Below are 18266 nucleotides of genomic sequence, written 5' to 3' on the forward strand. Positions count from 1 at the left end.
GCATTAGGCCATTTCCATTTCTTGGCTATTGTGCACATCACAGTGCTTTCTCCTCGTCCAAGTATGGAAAGATTAGCACATGTCCATGTGCCAGTAATTATAGCTGTAGTCCCTTTCAGTGGATCCCTAAATGATTAGCTTTTACATAAAGCCTGGGCTTGTGAAGTACAAGGGCACGACTCCCTCAATTAAAAGGAGGAAAGTCACTTCTCACTCATTTCACCGCTTTGAAACCTTAATCCGTGGAAAATGTGAGCTTCCTCCCCTTTTCTAATATGAGATCAAAGGAGTTATGAATAGCATTACACATTCCTTCCTCCTCGGTGTGAGAAGAAGCTGCTTACATTTGCATTGTCAAACTGAAAGACCTGTCATGAGAACACTGAATTAAAAGGTTTTTAGGAGACAATATTACCACACTGTTATGATGGGTGAGGACTGATCTCATGCTTAGTGAATGTACTCGTGGTAGTCTTGATTTTTAAATAATATTTTGAATATATTGATATTTCTCTTACAAATAGGAAACAAAGCTTCCATGACGTATAGCCCATAGATAGATGGGCAGTTCAATAGGTGCAGTAGGTGTCTATCCTATTTCATTCAGCCTACAGTATGTCAACTCAAAATCACAAATAGGCCTATAAGTGACTGCTTTGATGTTTCTTTAGTCTCATGATATTTATTATTAAATATCAGTGATGTAAAATGACAGGCTAACCTGTTTACTGAAAATTATTTAGAGGTCAAACTCAGGTTATCAAGCCCTTAAATGTTGACGTTCTCCTCTCTGTTATTCTAAGGTACTAATTTGATATTCAATACACAAAAGGCTCTGTTGATAACATGGTAAATCGATTCTAACACTGTTAACCTTTACCCAATGACTAGTTGGTTTTGTCAAAATAATCTCAGTTACCTTCTGGGCAGGATTCAGCGTGTATTTTACTTAGCCTCAGCCCCAATCTGCCATGTTCCCAGTGGCAGCGGTATCTGAGGCTGGATTTCATCTGATCGCTTGTTTAAGGAGAAATAAGCCCTCCAAGATAACATATCAGAGCTAGCCTCCTCCCTGTCAGACCCCATCGCAGATGATACACACACACACACACACACACACGCACACACTCACACGCACACTCACACACACACACGCACACACAGTTATGCATGCGCGCACACACACACACACACACACACACACACACACACACACACACACACAAAACAACCCTGAGGTGCAATGGGATTTCATGCAGAAATGCAGGATTTACATAGGCCTAGATAACTGGGGAAAGGCAGCCAGCGATTGCTTATAAAAATGCATAAAGACTTCACAGTGAGGACCAATCATGACCATTAAAGTCGTCACCAGAAGCACTTCCCCCACGGTGCCCTAAGGGTGCAGCAGGCACAGGGTTGGATGGGATTACGGTGGCCGGCAACAAACACAGATCGCTGAAGCGTGCGTGCCAGATTCCGACACCTCCCTTTTGGTCCTTTCGGCCATGCAGGGCTTGTGCATGCCTCTGTGTCTGTGTCTGTGTCTGTGTCTGTGTCTGTGTGTGTGTGTGTGTGTGTGTGTGTGTGCGCGTGTGTGTGTGTGTGTGTGTGTGTGCGTGTGCGTGTGTGTGTCTGTGTCTCTGTCTGTGTGTATGTGTGTGTGTGTGTGTGTATATAGAGGGGGGATGTGTCCCTTTTGAGAGGATACATACAGGCACACACACTGTACAAAGTTGTTTCTAATGATTGGCCTTGATGGTGATTTTCCATGTAAGTCTCTTTAGACTGAGAATACTAATTTGAATATGAATTTTGCACACTAGTATATGGTCTGGCAATGTGCCTTTGTTGTTTGATTGCTCATCTATGAACAAATTAAACAGTACATTTCAACAACATTGAAATAATTTAGCTGGACAGATCTTATGCTCTTGGTATTCAAGGTAGAGTTGTCCATTACGTTGTTAACGTTTTAAATTAATAGGAAGCTGTACTCAATCTTTCAAATCTTTAAAAAAAAAAAAAGAAGAAGAAAAAGAAAGAAAACTTCCAATATTAAAAAAATGTTCCAATATTCACTTTTGTCATTCAGTTGGTTTCATACTGAAATGGTGTCTTGGTTCAGTGACTAAGCCTATCTGAGAGTCTTCAGTCAGGTCGTGAGATGACTACTCAGTATACAGACTGCACGTCTGTTATTAATTCCCGAGTGCTACAGCGTACCAGGGGATTCCCTACCACCATCAACGTGTGGGGGAGAGAGAGAGAGATGACATTACCCCTTCACTTCATCTTTGTCGTTGGAGGTGGAAAGGTATCGACACCCTTCCATGTTTCAAGTGGTGGGCGAAAGGTACGGTGGTATAGGTGAGGGGAGATTGATCGTCAAAGAATGAAAGAAATGCCCGTTTGTGATGCATGGCGGTGAGGTCTGGAACTTTCCCTCTCCCCCCCGAGGGCTAGGGTCGATAGCGTGTTGTTTCCTGGTGTGTGCTTGACGATTCCAGAAATATGTTTTTTCTCCTGTTAGTTTGCTGTTGTTATGCCAAGGTTAAAATGTTCCCTTGTCCACAATTTCTATTCATTGCTTCTTCTATTTTGTTAAAGTAGCCATAATGTTTTGTGCTTGGCAAGAGTCACAACCTTATCATCAGTAGGCCAGAAATGTCAATAATTTATCCAGGCAGTTTTACATTCATATAACTATACATTGAATACTGACAATAAATCATATTTTTATGTTGATCTTGATGGTCCATTACGGATTAGGCCTGTACTATTATGCCACAATAGGTCACAGTTATGCTTTCTGTAAAATATAGATTTTTATTTTCATTGAGCCAGATTTCTGTTAGGCTTTAAAAAACTATTCCCTTGCTACAGAACTTTGCCATATCTTCTGGATACTGGCTTTTAAAGTTCTGCTTTTGAAACTTTTTGAAACATCGAAAAAGATGGCACAGCTCATTTTCTACTTAAGATATGACTTGCATTAAAGACATAGAGGGAGAGATAGAGAGGGAGAGAGAGAGCGAGAGATATTGACTGATTGGAAAGTGTGTGGGTGAATGCTGAGTGTTGCAAATACATTACTACCCATTGTGGGCAGCAGCTAAATGGAAGGAGATGGAGGAGAAGGGGAGGCCATGTACTGTAGATGTCAACTGGAAATCATGTGGAGGAAATTCATTGGAAGAGAAATTGCTCTGCAACACACAGTTATCTTAATGTAAGCATTCTAGAACCTGTCATTCCCCCTTCATCACCGTACTCATATTCCATATTGATTCCGGTGGCACAGTACCAATTCCCTTACTTTACCAAATAGATCTCATAATGAGAATTTTAACAGAAAATTGTCAGGTTCATTTACTCTAGATGTTCCGCATAGAACTGGGAGCCCATTGTTTGTGTGGTCAGGTCAGCAGTTCTTTTGTCCAAAAGAAAATTGAAATAATGTGACCAAATCCAACATCTCCTCTTTTCTTGCCAAGGAGGCCTGCATTGCCAATCTCTCTAAGACACCATTTTCCTTAGTCCTCTTATCTATTCTTACTCTTCTTTCTCAATGTTAATACCCGTTTCTCTCCTCAGGCCACCGTCTTCATGAGTGTGCTACTGGTAGAGGCGTTCTACGGGGGGTCCCACAGGCAGCTGATAGACCTCCTGACAGAGAACATGAAGGATTGTGTGGCCTACACTCTTCCTGCTAAGAAATGGCACTGGAGGGCCAGGACCTCTGCCCTGCACTTCATGCAGGCCATCCCGGCTAGCCCCTCATACAGGTAAATATACTACACTGTAGGTAAATACATTGGATAGACCCTCATATGTAAATACACATGAAGCCTAGCCCAGAGCCTAGATATGGCTTGTGTTCATTGTGTAATAATTTATTAAATAATGTCAGCAATAATTGATATAGACCATTTGCTACCGCTAAAACACGGGTTTTCTCAATATCTTCGTCTTTCCAAAACATGTTTTTGAGTGTGTTTGGGGGTGTATTGATGAATAGTACAGCGAGTGATGAGAAGGGAAAATCCAAATTCCTATTTTGGTACAGTGAGATCGGGCCTTGTGGTCGGCAGCCATTGTAAGAAACTTCAGAATTCCATTGAATCATCATTTACCTCCACAGAGAGGGTTAAGAGTATTAAATAGCTGCTTGAAAGGTCATTGACCTTTCACTCTCTTTCTCACACTCTCTCCCTCTCTCTATCTTTCTCTCCAAAAACATACTGACTCAAACTTATGTTGTATTTTGTGTTGGAATGGCTTGTGATTTACGTTTTGAATGCATAGGCATCGGTATCTTTCTCCTCCGTCTTGTAGAGGCATTATCAGCCTTGAAGCATTCTCAATAAAGCCTGGGTATATTGTTTGATCTAGAGTGCCAGCTCAAAAGGATCTCTCAAGTGTTTCATGTAGCTGTGCATACTGTATACTGTAGTGAAACCTCAGAGACAGAAAACACTGCTGACACTATATTCACTGATATTCTCTGTGAATACAGAGAAATGCAAATTGTGTGGCAATTTAATGATTACATTATTTGAATATCTATCTATCTATCTATCTATCTATCTATCTATCTATCTATCTATCTATCTATCTATCTATCTATCTATCTATCTATAAAATATATATTTGTTTTAGGCCAGAGATCTAGATTCAGGAGTCACTCCCCCACCTGCACTATACAAAGCACACAGCCCCACACACAAATGGCCTTCTGAGGAGAAGTGTCATAGGTGGGGAAAACCCTGATTCATGAAATGAAAAGATTCTATCATAATGTCGTTAGACCAGAGAGCTATTTATGATTATTGATTTGATCATCCACATTTACTCCACGCAAAAAAAAAAAATCTGCTTGCGTGGAGTAAATGAAAGAGGTTCAGGACACAGGGCGTAGACCTACTTGACTAGGTACTTGATTGCCAGAGATATCATTCAACTTTCCAGAAGACGATACGTTTTAGATTAGACCATTTACTAGAAATTTGTAGTAAATAAGCCTACAGCCCACCCACACACACACACTGCTACATACACTGCTACACACACTGCCACAAACACACACACACACACACACACACACACACACACACACACACACACCGCTAAACACACCGCTACACACACTGTTAGTCCTGAGGTTGGACTGTAACCTACTTGTCTGGTTTTGATCCCGCTCTGTCATCTCTGAAACAGTGAAGCAGCTACTTGAGAGACATAGTGGGCGAGCAACAGTATCACGTATCAGAGAGAGAGAGAGATTCCAACTTGAAAAGGTCAGAAGTCAAAGTAAAGACAGGTAGTCAGATCAATTCTGGTTAGACGGCATATACTGCACTGTAACTAAGTCATCACTTATACAGTAACTTAGTAACTAACTGGACATGTTTGAATGTCACACCTTTGTTTAAACACTTCAATAGAAACACCTGGAATTAATCTACAGTATGCTGCTCAGCTCTGCTGCTCATGCCTTATCTGTGATCGTTTTAGTGATTATAAGAACCGCTTTTAATGCCAGAGTTCTGATATTAAAAGTATCTGCTGATCCCACTTTGTTATAACAAGAAGGTAGAACTGCACATGCGTAGGACGAAAATGTTACTGTACTTATGTATTCAAATGAGAATTTAAAGCAAAAAAAAAAAAAATCTCTTTCCATCTCTTCCCATCTCTCTCCATTTCCCAGTAAGGCTACGTTTAAGTAAGTCCTGCAGGTCTGTGTGTGCGTCTAATTCTTAACTACACAGGATGTCCTTGTGGACTATTCTTGGCAGGAAAAAAAGGTAAAAATAGAGAGCTCTCATCTGGTTTGAGTCAGAGCTCCGTATTACTTAGGAGTTTAAGGGGTGAGGGTGATTTCTGTTACATGCAGTCCTGTAGGCCTCTTTTAGGGTTTGATCGAAGGCCCGAGCAGGCCAGGAAATTGGGCTAATCCCAGGTCTGAGAGGCACGCGGGGCGGAGGGGAGTGTGTGGGGGGGGGGGCAGAGGGGGATGTGATCCTAGCGATGGCTCGTGGACTCACCACATCAAAGCAGCTCGCTCGTGGGTAAAGGGGGGACTGGCTGACTGATGAAGGGACGAGCCAAGGCTTGAAGTGAAGTGGAGGATGGGGTCACTTAGGGAGATGCAAGAGCTTCAAAGCCTCATCTGTGTGAGCACGCTACAGAGACACAGACACAGAGAGAGAGAGTGAGAGAGAGACAGAGAGAGAGAGAAAGAGTGAGAGACAGAGAAAGAGAGATGTGCTTATAGACATAGTCACACAGGGCTGCTGTGGAATTTCTGTCTCATCTGAAAGGGTGCTGGTGAGATGGGCAAGGCTGGGTGGATTATGACCCTTTGGGAAATGTGGTTATTTGGACTGACTGATACCTATTTCACCTGCTAGTTAGAGTCAAGGGATTGAGTTGAAGTAGGATCCAGCCCAGCCGTTTTGTGGATGAAAGACATTAGTGGTTGGCATCAGAGAGCAAAGTCAAGCCTGATATGATGATGGCTATACTATAAAGAGAGTTATATCCTGCCTCTCTGTGCTTGTTAGCGAAGCATTAATATACAGTGCATTCAGAAAGTATTCAGACCCCTTCACTTTTTCCACATTTTGTTATGTTACAACCTTATTCTAAAATAGGTTAAATTATTTTTTTCCCTCATCAATATACACACATTACCCCATAATGACAAAGCCAAAACAGGTTTTTAGAAATGTTTGCTAATTTATTAAAAATAAAAAAACTGAAACATCACATTTGCATAAGTATTCAGACCCTTTACTCAGTACTTTGTTGAAGCACTTTTGGCAGCGATTACAGCCTCAAGTCTTCTTGGGTATGACGTTACAAGCTTGGCAAACTTGTATTTGGGGAGTTTCTCCCATTTCTCCCATTCTCTCCTCTCAAGCTCTTTCAGGTTGGATGGGCAGCGTCGTTGCACAGCTATTTTCAGGTCTCTCCAGAGATGTTTGATCACGTTCAAGTCCGGGCTCTGGCTGGTCCACTCAAGGACATTCAGAGACTTGTCCCAAAGCCACTCCTGCAATGTTACATTTACATTTATGGCATTTAGCAGAAGCCTTTATCCAAAGCGACTTACAACAAATACATTTGTTTAAGTAAGTGAATCATCTATCCAACAGTCATTATATGACAAAGTAATCGTGTCTTGGCTGTTTGCTTAGGGCCGTTGTCCTGTTGGACAGTCTGTCGCCCCAGTCTGAAGTCCTGAGCGCTCTGGAGCAGGTTTTCATTAACGATCTCTCTGTACTTTGCTCTATTCATCTTTCCCTCGATCCTGACTAGTCTCCCAATCCCTGCCGCTGAAAAACATCTCCACAGCATGATGCTACCACCACCATGCTTCACCATAGGGATGGTATTGGCCAGGTGATGAGCGGTGCCTGGTTTCCTCCAGACGTGACACTTGGCATTCAGGCCAAAGAGTTCAATCTTGGTTTTATCAGACCAGAAAATCTTGTTTCTCATGGTCTGAGAGTCCTTGGCAAACTCCTTGGCAAACTACTTGGCTTCTGTCTGGCCACTCTACCATAAAGGCCTAAAGATTGGTGGAGTGCTGCCGAGATGGTTGTCCTTCTGGAAGGTTCTCCCATCTCCACAGAGGAACTCTGGAGCTCTGACAGGGTGACCATTGGATTCTTGGTCACCTCCCTGACGATGACCCTTCTCCCCCTATTGCTCAGTTTGGCCAGGCGGCCAGCTCTAGGAAGAGTCTTGGTGGTTCCAAACTTCTTCCATTTAAGAATGAATGAACTACTGTGTTCTTGGGGACCTTTAATACTGCAGAAATTAGTTTATACCCTTCCCCAGATCTGTGCCGACACAATCCTGTCTCGGAGGTCTACGGACAATTCCTTCGACCTTATGGCTTGGTTTTTGCTCTGACATGCACTGTCAACTGTGGGACCTTATATAGACAGGTGTGTACCATTCCAAATCATGTCCAATCAATTGAATTTACCACAGGTGGACTCCAATCAAGTCATAGAAACATCTCAAGGATGATCAATGGAAACAGGATGCACTTAGCTCCATTTCGAGTGTCATAGTAAAGGGTCTGAATACTTAAGCAAATGTGATATTTCAGTTGTTTTATTTATAATAAATTAGCAAACATTTCTAAAAACCTGTTTTCGCTTTGTCATTATGAGGTATTGTGTGTAGATTGATGAGGGGAAAAAAATAATTTAATCCATTTTAGAATAAGGCTGTAACATAACAAAATGTGGAAAAAGTTAAGGGGTCTGAATACTTTCCAAATGCATTGTATATTTAGAGAGATAGAGGTAGCACTTTATGTTTGAGTACACTTCCACTGGTATTTATGTTAGTTACGTTGTAATCATGTGGTAACAATGGGCACTTTCTTGTACTATACTTCAAAGAATTTGCACACAATTGGTAACTACCTTGTTCCGAATGGTACTATACATAGTAGTCCTTATTACTATGAATCCAACAGAAACAAACATGTAATTCATTACTTTGTAACTGTCTAATTACCATTTGACCATGTCATTTTGATGTAAATACCTAGCATTTCCTCTACCGCAAAATAAAGTGCAACCAAGATGGTTTCCCTCCAGGTCCCTCATGTAAAAGAGATGTTATCTTAATGAGACTAACCTGGAAGAATACCGGTTAGATTAAAACTCTCCTGACCCTCCATGTTCTGTTCACCAGGGTCCTATTTGCTAGCTCGGTCCTCAACCTGGCTGAGCTGGTGGCCCTGCGGCCTGACCTAGCCAGCCTGAAGAAGGTCCTCTACTTCCACGAGAACCAGCTGATATACCCCGTCCGCAAGAGCCAGGAGAGAGACTTCCAGTACGGGTACAACCAGGTCCTCTCATGGTAAAGATACACATGAACCTTTAAGATATTAAGACAGTATCATTTGGGGGTCTGTCTCCTGGACACAGAGAAAGCCAAATCCTGCCCCATATCACACTTTTAATGAACACTCTTCATTTAGTCTTGGAGTAGGCTTAATTGGTGTCTTGGACATTGGCCCTTGTTTTTCTGTGTGTAGACCTACAGTGCATTCGGAAAGTATTCAGACCCCTTCACTTTTTCCACATTTTGTTATGTTACAGCCTTATTCTAAAATGGATTAAATATATTTTTTCCCCTCATCAATCTATGCACTGTACATTCATTGCCACAGTAAAGAAGATGTAACACAGAACAAAACAAACGTCAAAGGCAGAGCTGTACCAAGGATCGAGAGTGGCGATAAACTTAAAATTAAAATTAAGAACACACATAATTACTCTATCTGTTTGTACGTTGTAAAAAAAACAAAAAAAACAACAACAACACACTAGTCAACTGTAATAGTTTGTCTTAATGAGCATGTCAGGGCGCACATGATTGGTTAATTACCGCGGCCCGACATGATGCTCTCTGGGTAATTGAAGTCTCTCTTGTCGAGCGGTCGCGTCGTCGTCATTAATCAGAGGGGGCTAACAGTAGAGAGAGGCACTCTAAAGAAAACTGATTGTTGTTGATCTGCATACGGCCACACGTCAATAACCGGAGCTCTGCTCGGTGCGCCCCACTCCATCTCGCTTAATGTCATTAACCCCCGTCAAATATGGCAGCATTAAATAATAAGCTACTCAAAGGGAATGGATCATTAAGAGATGTTTGATTGGATTGAAGCCAGATTGCTTAGCTAATTTGAATTATAATGCAAGGCTTTTGCTCTAATGAAAGAGAATGGGGTCCCATTTAAGACTACTGATAAATACTGGCCCGCTGAATTGTTCTATTTGACACCGGAGTATCCAAATGAACGGCACTGTACGTTCTTCTTTGGCTGTTACAGCGACAGCTGAAGAACTATTTTTGTTCTAGGTAGAACCTTTTTTTTGGGGGGGATGGTATAGTAAGCTATCTTAGTGCCTCCTCTTCTTTTCATTTCCCCCTCCAGCTTGGTGGCAGATGTGGTGGCGTTCAACTCCTCTTTCAACATGGAGTCTTTCTTGTCCTCCATCTCGTCCTTTATGAAGAGCATCCCCGACCACAGGCCTAAAGACCTGGACAAACTCATCCGCCCAAAGTGTCGTGTCGTCCACTTCCCCATGCAATTCCCTGATGTCACCAGGTCAGTGTCATCATCCCCGACTACAGTCATTTGCATTCTAGGGATAACCAGGCCACTGATTAAAGAAAGCAGAGATGTGTGTGTGTGTGTGTGTGTGTGTGTGTGTGTGTGTGTGTGTGTGGGTGTGTATGTGTGTGTGTGGTTGTGCGTGTGTGTGTGTGCATGCGCAGAGCGTAGCCTCTTAATCTGTCCCAGAGAGCTGATAGAGTTTGGGAGCATGGTTAATGGCAATCTGCAAAATTGTGTAAGAAGTCAAGATTAGAACTGAAGGAGCTTTAATATCCTGGGTCTATCACTCCCACACTGTCGTATACAGTAACACTGATTGATTTAGCAATCTGGAGTGTGTGTGTGAGATGGTCAGAGGTGACAGAATTAAGAAGGAGAAGGTTATTGCTGTTTATTCGAAGAGCTAATTCAAACGCTTCATCAGTCGGTAACACATTTATTGGTTACAGTTTGTTTTATAGTCCGCTATTACCCCAATATTTACTCAGAAATGTCTTAGTAAAATAGTAATTACCTAGTTATTTCCAGAAAGTATCCATTGTTACCACAATTTCCTGTTAAATTGCAGGTAAATACTGTAGAAGCAGGGCTGTAAAACAAAGCATTATCCATTTATTTTTGGTAAATAAACTACACTGTAAAATGTGTGTGTAAATATCCTGTGTAGAGATGTCTATTCAATTCCGTTAGTATCAAATAAATGTAAAATAGTTTACATTTGTAAATAGAATTACATGCACATAGATTACAGAACAACTGTCATGGTGGATCGATTGGATCCAGGCCTCTCTTTATAAACTGTTGTCTCGGATCAGTGAAGAGGGGTGGTACTTTTTTATTGTTCCAAAACAATGCACGGTGCGCCGGTCCAAACCTCTATTCAACAGAGACGGTCTGCTTTGGATTAGAGCACACATTAACAGCAGTCACTTCTTCACATGAAAGCGACAACATCGCAGCACAGTACAGATTAGAATAGGACCATTAAAACTACCCCAAAAACACTCCGATTAAGATTAGCGGTCACACAGGTCAGTGTGTCGCGTCGACCCAGACGACATCGGTGTCGCCACTGGAGTATCGCTGTAATGTGTCGCAGCTGGAAATTTATTTTTATGATATCACGTTTTAAGCGAAACCATAATTCCCATATGTTCATGGGGGCGCTTGGCATTTATTGAATAGAAATTCATAAACATATGATGCAGTTTTTTAGCAATTTGGGCTGCTTTCTTTCAAGCCTTGCCATTCTCAGGGGTGACCGAACCCAAGTGCACATATTGTTCTGAGCAGGCTCTTGTGGCATATTATAGCTAATTATTTAGGCCTAGTCCCCTGAAGGATTTGCCTGTCCATGAAACTTGTGTGTGTGAGTGTTTGTGTGACCCTGCCTGCAGTGATTGTGTCACATAGACTTTATTTTATGGCTTTCCCAATTAGAGCTAGTGTGTTGCTTGATGTGAGTCTACTCGGATTTGTGCTGGATGCGCATATTCCCTAACCGAGACAGGTTTAACATTCAACAACACCATGATGCAGTACTTTTTAATCTAAACTATCCTAACAAGTATCCATATTCTCAAAGTTTTGAGCTGTGTCTTGTGTGTAAAATCTAGTATTTAGAGTGTTTTTCATCTTGGTCTTTAAGTTAGTTGGAAGGGATGATACTACAAAGTGTTTGTTTGATTCAGCAAATTATCTGTGTGTGTGTGTGTGTGTGTGTGTGTGTGTGTGTGTGTGTGTGTGTGTGTGTGTGTGTGTGTGTGTGCGCGTGTGCGTGTGTGTGTGTGCGCACGCACCTGCCTTTGTGTGTGCGTGCATGTATGCGTGCATCTGTGCGTGTGCGTGTCTGTGTGTGTGTGTGTGTGCATGTGTGTGTGTGTGTGTGTATCACTACATGTTTCCCTGTATATTTGCTAGGGTTAGAAATACTGAAAGTGAGCTGCCATGGATGACGCAAGCCTCTCGCCCAGAGTGTTTTTCAGCTCATTTTCAGATGGTAATTTGCCTGATCCAAAGCAAACTCACAGAGTGTAAGTAAGCGATTATATGCATGGCCGACAATCCCTCAACATGCCCGCGGTCCTTTTCCAAACACAGTTAGTCCAGCTCTTTGAAAATATAAAACGCTCACAGAAACAAATGGGGGAGACATACCAGATGATTTCTCTGCATAGGTATTTATATGTCGCCTGCTCTCTGAAACGTCTTTGCCGTCCAACCGTTCAGATCATGGTGAGTTTGCGGCTGTGGCATTACTGCAAGCCTCGAATGCATTTTGCAAATGCAAAATCAAACCCAAACTTTAAAAAAGGCCCTTTTTTTTGGGAAGGGGGAACTGAGGTTTCTGAAAGTAAAGGAAGGCTCTTTGTGGTTTGTGTGTTTGCGGTATCCATCTATCAATCGGCTTTTGAGAGGTGGACTTTTGTAATTTAATAGCGATTGACCTGAGCCAGCAGAAACCTGCGGAGGCAGACAAAGCCATCACATTTATCATGGGCGACCAGCGGGGCATTGACTTTCTTTGAGTATTGTCAATCTGCTGGTGTGGTGTAGTGGGCGGGGGACGCAGAGGGGGGTAATCGAATCAATGTGCACGTGACCAGCAGGTGCCAAATTCTGGGCCAGCTTCAGTTTGGGACCCCAATGCATTTTTTCCACATTGACCCTCTTGTTTCTCTTGTGCCTTTGTGTGGTTGTCAGGCAAAGTATGTTTCTTTTCCTCCAGAGGTGAAGGCAGTCAGGTGTTGACAGAAGAGGTTAATTAGATTAATCATGATTAGTGTTTTGTTTCTTTTTTTTTCTCACAAGAATACTTGCTTTGAAAAACAGAAATTTTGATGGATTGGATCCCGATGGAGTTTTACGAAACAGGTTCTCCATTGTTCTCCATTGGAGACAATAGAAGTCTCTCTCTCTTCAGTGTTCTAAGCCCAGTGTTCCTCTCTGAAAAAGATATCAATGCAGGTTTGAACAAAACATGAAAGAGTTGCACATAGTTTTTTGTTTTTTTTAGGACCTCCCCATTGATGGCCGGTTTTCATTAACTCCCTTAACTCACTACAGATAACTGACGCTACTTTTAAGTTGATTGGGAAAAGGTTCTCTCTTGGCTGCTTTTAAAAGCCATTGATGTGGCTCCTTGTGAAGCAGTCAGTCAGTCAGTGAGCTCAGGTCTCATATGACTGGCTCCTGGAACTCTGTCTGCTTGGAGCAGATGGCAGGATATCCTGTTTGAAACGTTCCTTTGACAAGTTCAAATGCAACTGGACATTTTTGCAATGAGATGAAGATGGTAGTGTTTTAAACAAGTGGGTAGAGAAGAAGATACTGTGTTTATGCCCAGACGATACATGATAACCTGATATCCTTTATGAAATGTGTTTTGCACTGTATGTCAGACAGAGGACAGAGTTATAAAACAGACAAATCTATAGTTTTGGGGTAAATAAATGTGAAAATGATGAGGTACTGTATACTAGTGGTTTGCATTGTTTTTTATTTGTGTCTAAAGAGAGAGAGAAAGAGAGAGAGAGAGAGAGAGAGAGAGGGAGGTTGTTGTATCGCCCTGCACCCCACATACTTAGAGAACCTACGAGAGCAAAACATCCCCAAGGGGATACTGAAGGTTTTCCAGATTATAGACATCTGAAGGCATTTCTTGCCACGTGCCTGAGTAAGTCTGTTTTCCCAGGGGACTGTGTGAACTAATTGGAAACATTAAAGCGCTGGAGCAGAGGAATCTGGAAGGCAAAGCTGTGTCTATTGGCTCATCTAGAAGAGGTTGTGTTAAACAGGTGTGCTGTGGAACACACTGATTGATCTACTGGGTTTATTTACCCTTGGATAAATGGCAGGATCTTTTTGTATTGTTTGAAAAATAACAATAAAATGGCGAAGGAAAAAAGGTTTAGGTTTTAAGAACACACATTTTTATGGTTATTTAGCCACGTTCAACAATACAGTACGGAGAAGCATTTAGAATGTCGTCTTCCTAGTCTGATTGATTCCATAGAATTGTGTTTATTACCAAGTTGATAAAATATCAATATTACTCAGAATTTATGTTTATTTTCTGTGGTCCCATATTGACTTGAATTTAGACTGAAAACAATCCTAGGTATTTATCCCCTTGTTTACCAGTAACTGTAACCTAAAACATTACGATGTGTACAACGGAAGTATATCACAATCACTTCGTCGTTTGTTGTGTACACCATCCAAACGTCTAATCTGGACAACGACACCATTTAAATCACACAGGACAAGAGTGGCATCTCCCTAAAGCCCAACCAACAACCACCAACCCCCGTGGCGGTCAAATCCACTGTCACCATTTGGCTCCTGAGCTTCTCCTCATCCTCAGACGACCCGGCACTCATCTCATCCTCCAATCTCCTCTCTTTGATTACTCTCCAGTCACTGACGGTTACCCTGCGAGGGCAGAGGGGGGGGGGGGGGGGGGGGCTGAGTTTGATGAGGGGGAAGCCTTCTCTCCTAATCACACCACCCATGTCTAAGCTCATCGGTGACATGATGAAAACAGCTGTCGGGCACCTTTTTCTATCCTGATTTGACGTCACCTCTCTCCCCTCCATCCTCTCTTCAACCCCCACTGGGCCTACCCCTGAAACCACTGCCCTCTGCCATCTCATACCAAACACTCAGTTCATCTGACTGGTGTAGCTAGACATGCTCTAAGGGCCCAGTCCAAGGCGTGGTGACGGCAAGACTGGAGGTACGGTAGGCTATAGTGCCTGGTCTTTGAGTCTCTCGTGTGCCAGGAACGAACCACAATTAGGTCCATATGGTGCTTTGAAGTTTTGGGGAACTAGCTGGGATGAATAGGAACGAATTAAGGATCAAACCATGCATTGGTGATTTGTCCTTAATACCAAACTTAGACTAACACACATTGGCATCTGTTCAGAGATGACATAGTCAAGGAAAACGGGTGTTTTAAAAACACAGCGACACAATTGAATATACTTGTCATTGAGTTTTGCCTCGTTCTGCTGTACGCAGATAAGAGTAGGGTATTGAGGATCACCAGCAATTCGGTCTCTGTACTTCGTAAATAGGTACTGTATTGTGTCCAGGATCAACCATTCTCTTTTCATTAAAAAAAATAGATTTTTATAATGTTATCTTTGATTTAGACTGATGCAGACTAGCTGACTGTCAGAAAGTCTGAAGACACTGACGTCTTCTCTTCACCAGCCATTACAGTAGTTTCACTGTTTCAGTACTTTCACATTGCCACTCTGATACTGTTTTAACTCCAGGTACAGTAGCTTCAGTGCAGCCTGTATTGAGAATATCTCTGCCTCACCGTATTGTTCTAAATGTTTATGCAATTACACAAATGAGATTTATATACCTCATTCAGATGTAGAAGGAAAATGACAGGCATGTAACCATGACTGGTTCACAGAGCATGACATCATGGCACACATGGGGTGTTTTAATTGGAACAGAATGACTTCTGAGTCCCGTCTCCTGGGATCATGGGTGACGCTTGCGTGTCAAAATGAAAGCGTTACATTTATTCAGTGTTCCAACCCAGTAAAATGATAATTCTGTTGGCCACAGAAACAAACGTTCATGTATTGGAAGGGTGGGAGGGTGGAGTGTGTGTGTGTGTGTGTGTATGTGAGTGTGTGTGTGTGAGTGAGTGTGTGTGTGTGTATGTGAGTGAGTGAGTGAGTGAGTGTGTGTGTGTGTGTGTGTGAGTGAGTGAGTGTGTGAGTGTGCGTGTGTGTGTGTGCGTGTATATATAGAGGGGGCGGGAGGTCATCAGGGGCATCTACCTTTTTCTCTCTCTCTTTCTCCTGTTTGCAGTGCATTATGGGTCCCTCCTATCCCGTCCTTGTTTTAGTAACAGATGAAATCCTCACATGTACATGGGGATTTACATGCCCGAGCTCAACCTGGATGAAATATGGAAAGGACAGGTTATATTGGGTATTTTTCTGGGTTTTACCGATACGTGCTGTGAACAGATGTCTGTGCTTCTGTGGCTCGACTCTAATCTGCTTGTTCCCGATGTCACATTTTGCAAGCCATATGCATATTACATAACCTCATAATTTACCCCCCATAACCACCACAGAGAAAACTACCATTTTGTCCGACTTCTTTTAGAGACTCTCCGACGCGGAGCTCTGCATCACTCTCTGTACTCTACGACACTGGAAGGCAAAGTGCCTCCTTTCCTCCCTCGCTTCCCTTCCGTCTTAATCTGCGTCTAAGTCACAGCTCTCCTGGGGAATTCCCCCTAGGCCGTCTGACCACGCCACAGCGAGCGGACCAGCGTCGCTCACGGTCGCGCTGCCGAGTGGGGACTACAGAGATAGCTTCTGACTAAAGGGTCAGCTCGCCTCTTAATGATCTGTAATGTAGATCTTAATGTGCTTTAATGACCTGCTCCGTCCATGCCAGCCCACGAGAAGGGCCTTCTCTCCCACCCACCCAGCCCCGGTAACAAGGCCTCTTGAGTGGATCGCCTGGCCCGCTTGGCCTGGCTGGCCTGGCCCCCCTCGTCAGAGCACCATCAGCGGCGCTAAACGGCTAAATGTGATTTTGAGGATTATGCTGATGAGATTGTTTTGAAGCGATGCCCCCGGGGACTGTAACCCTCGACGCTGCTCCGGCCTTTGGACGGTTTCCCATACCCTGACCAATCAGGGACAGTGGAGTGTCGTTCTGAGGGTTTAGGAGCAGGAATATGTATCCTTAAACTACCTTCACTGTGTTGGGATGTCTTTTTACCCGAGCATACTCATTTGGAGCCTCTGTGACTGCTTCTTATTCCACTTGTGTAACAACACAACAAACCACTCAACTCCATGTACCATGCAATTACCACTATGCAATCATGACGATGTACAAACATGTTCATACGATGTTGTAATTACAATAGAGTAATTACAGTGTTATGACACAGGTATACAGGCAACGCAGTGTGAAGTGTTACCTCTCAATGTAACCAAGTCCTAGTCTGGGCAGTGCTTCTGTATGGGCACAGGCTTCACTCTCCTTTCTCTCCTCTCCTCTCCTTTCTCTCCTCTCTCCTTCTCTCTCCTCTCTCCTCCCGTGCCTGAGCACGGCTTCACCGTGGCTCAAGATCAGTGCCGTTTTTCATTACCCGGTGGGAGAGACACTTGTGATTATTGCCAATAAAGGAAATTAGATCAAATGATTTTTGACTTTGACTCCCGCCTTCATCCTTTCACATTTAATCAAATGCAGAGGTAAAGTCATCACAGAAATTGCTGTTGATTTATAAATAAGTTAATTGGTGGCATTCTCTCTAAGTACCTCCTCTCTCTCTCTCTCTCTCTCTCTCCCTCCCTCCACCCCCTCTCTCTCTCTCTGCCGGTGGACACGGCGGCGTTTTTTATTGCCCCTAGTCAAAACCTCTTCATCCAATTTTTAAAATGGCTTATCGAATGAAATGTTCCCCTGGGCCTGCGAGGCAGCTCCATTGGTCATACCTAACCACAAGAGCCTCCCATGTCAGCCCCAGAAGAGAGCCGTACGATCGAGACGAGATCCTGTCCATATCTCTCATGTCATATATCCATCTGCCCAACCCCTCCCCCGCAAGGGCACTCTCATCAATGGCTCGTCAAGGTAATGTCTCCATGCTTGGGTTTGTCTGAAACGACTTCGCCGTCGAAGTGGCTTTATGGATTGTAATAACGTGAGTGGCACGCCAGAGGCGGGCAGTGCCTAACATTTGTCCTCTAGCTTGTAGCCTTATGTTTTCATGTATTCTTTATGCAAATCTTTTGGGCCACCTAGGGCAATATTACCACCCCCTTTTCCTTCCCTCTACCCTCCATGAGGGTCGGATTGGGACACGGTGGTGCTGGAGGTCCAGTAGATGGTGTGGCAATTAAGGACGTTGGCATTATTTAGTGTTCCCCCGCAGTTCAGGACCGTGAATTGAAACCATATACAGTGTGCCAACTGCACACCCCGTTTTGGTTGATTTTTAGGTGGGTTTTCCAGAAATAGAGAAGAGACAAACACCAACAACATCTTATGGTAAGGTTGCTTAACCTGTCAGCGCAGATCCGTCACGCTCTGATGTCATCCCCACCAC

General features: G+C 43.1%; 1 protein-coding gene across 2 annotated transcripts in view; it reads left to right on the top strand.

The window, feature by feature from the left end:
• Positions 1 to 3609: 3609 nt before the first annotated feature.
• The window catches only part of gtdc1 (glycosyltransferase-like domain containing 1), a gene marked incomplete at its 5' end in the record, with an annotated part of 28718 nt that continues 14061 nt past the window's right edge, over positions 3610 to 18266 (top strand). For both annotated transcript variants that reach the window (XM_083681642.1, XM_083681643.1), the window contains 3 exons: positions 3610 to 3788; positions 8725 to 8892; positions 9974 to 10147. In XM_083681642.1, the coding sequence (XP_083537768.1) occupies positions 3610 to 3788; positions 8725 to 8892; positions 9974 to 10147 (521 nt within the window). The remainder of the gene's footprint in view (positions 3789 to 8724; positions 8893 to 9973; positions 10148 to 18266) is intronic.

The sequence above is a fragment of the Argentina silus genome, assembly GCF_951799395.1.
Source record: "Argentina silus genome assembly, chromosome: 12".
Taxonomy (NCBI): Eukaryota; Metazoa; Chordata; class Actinopteri; order Argentiniformes; family Argentinidae; genus Argentina; species Argentina silus.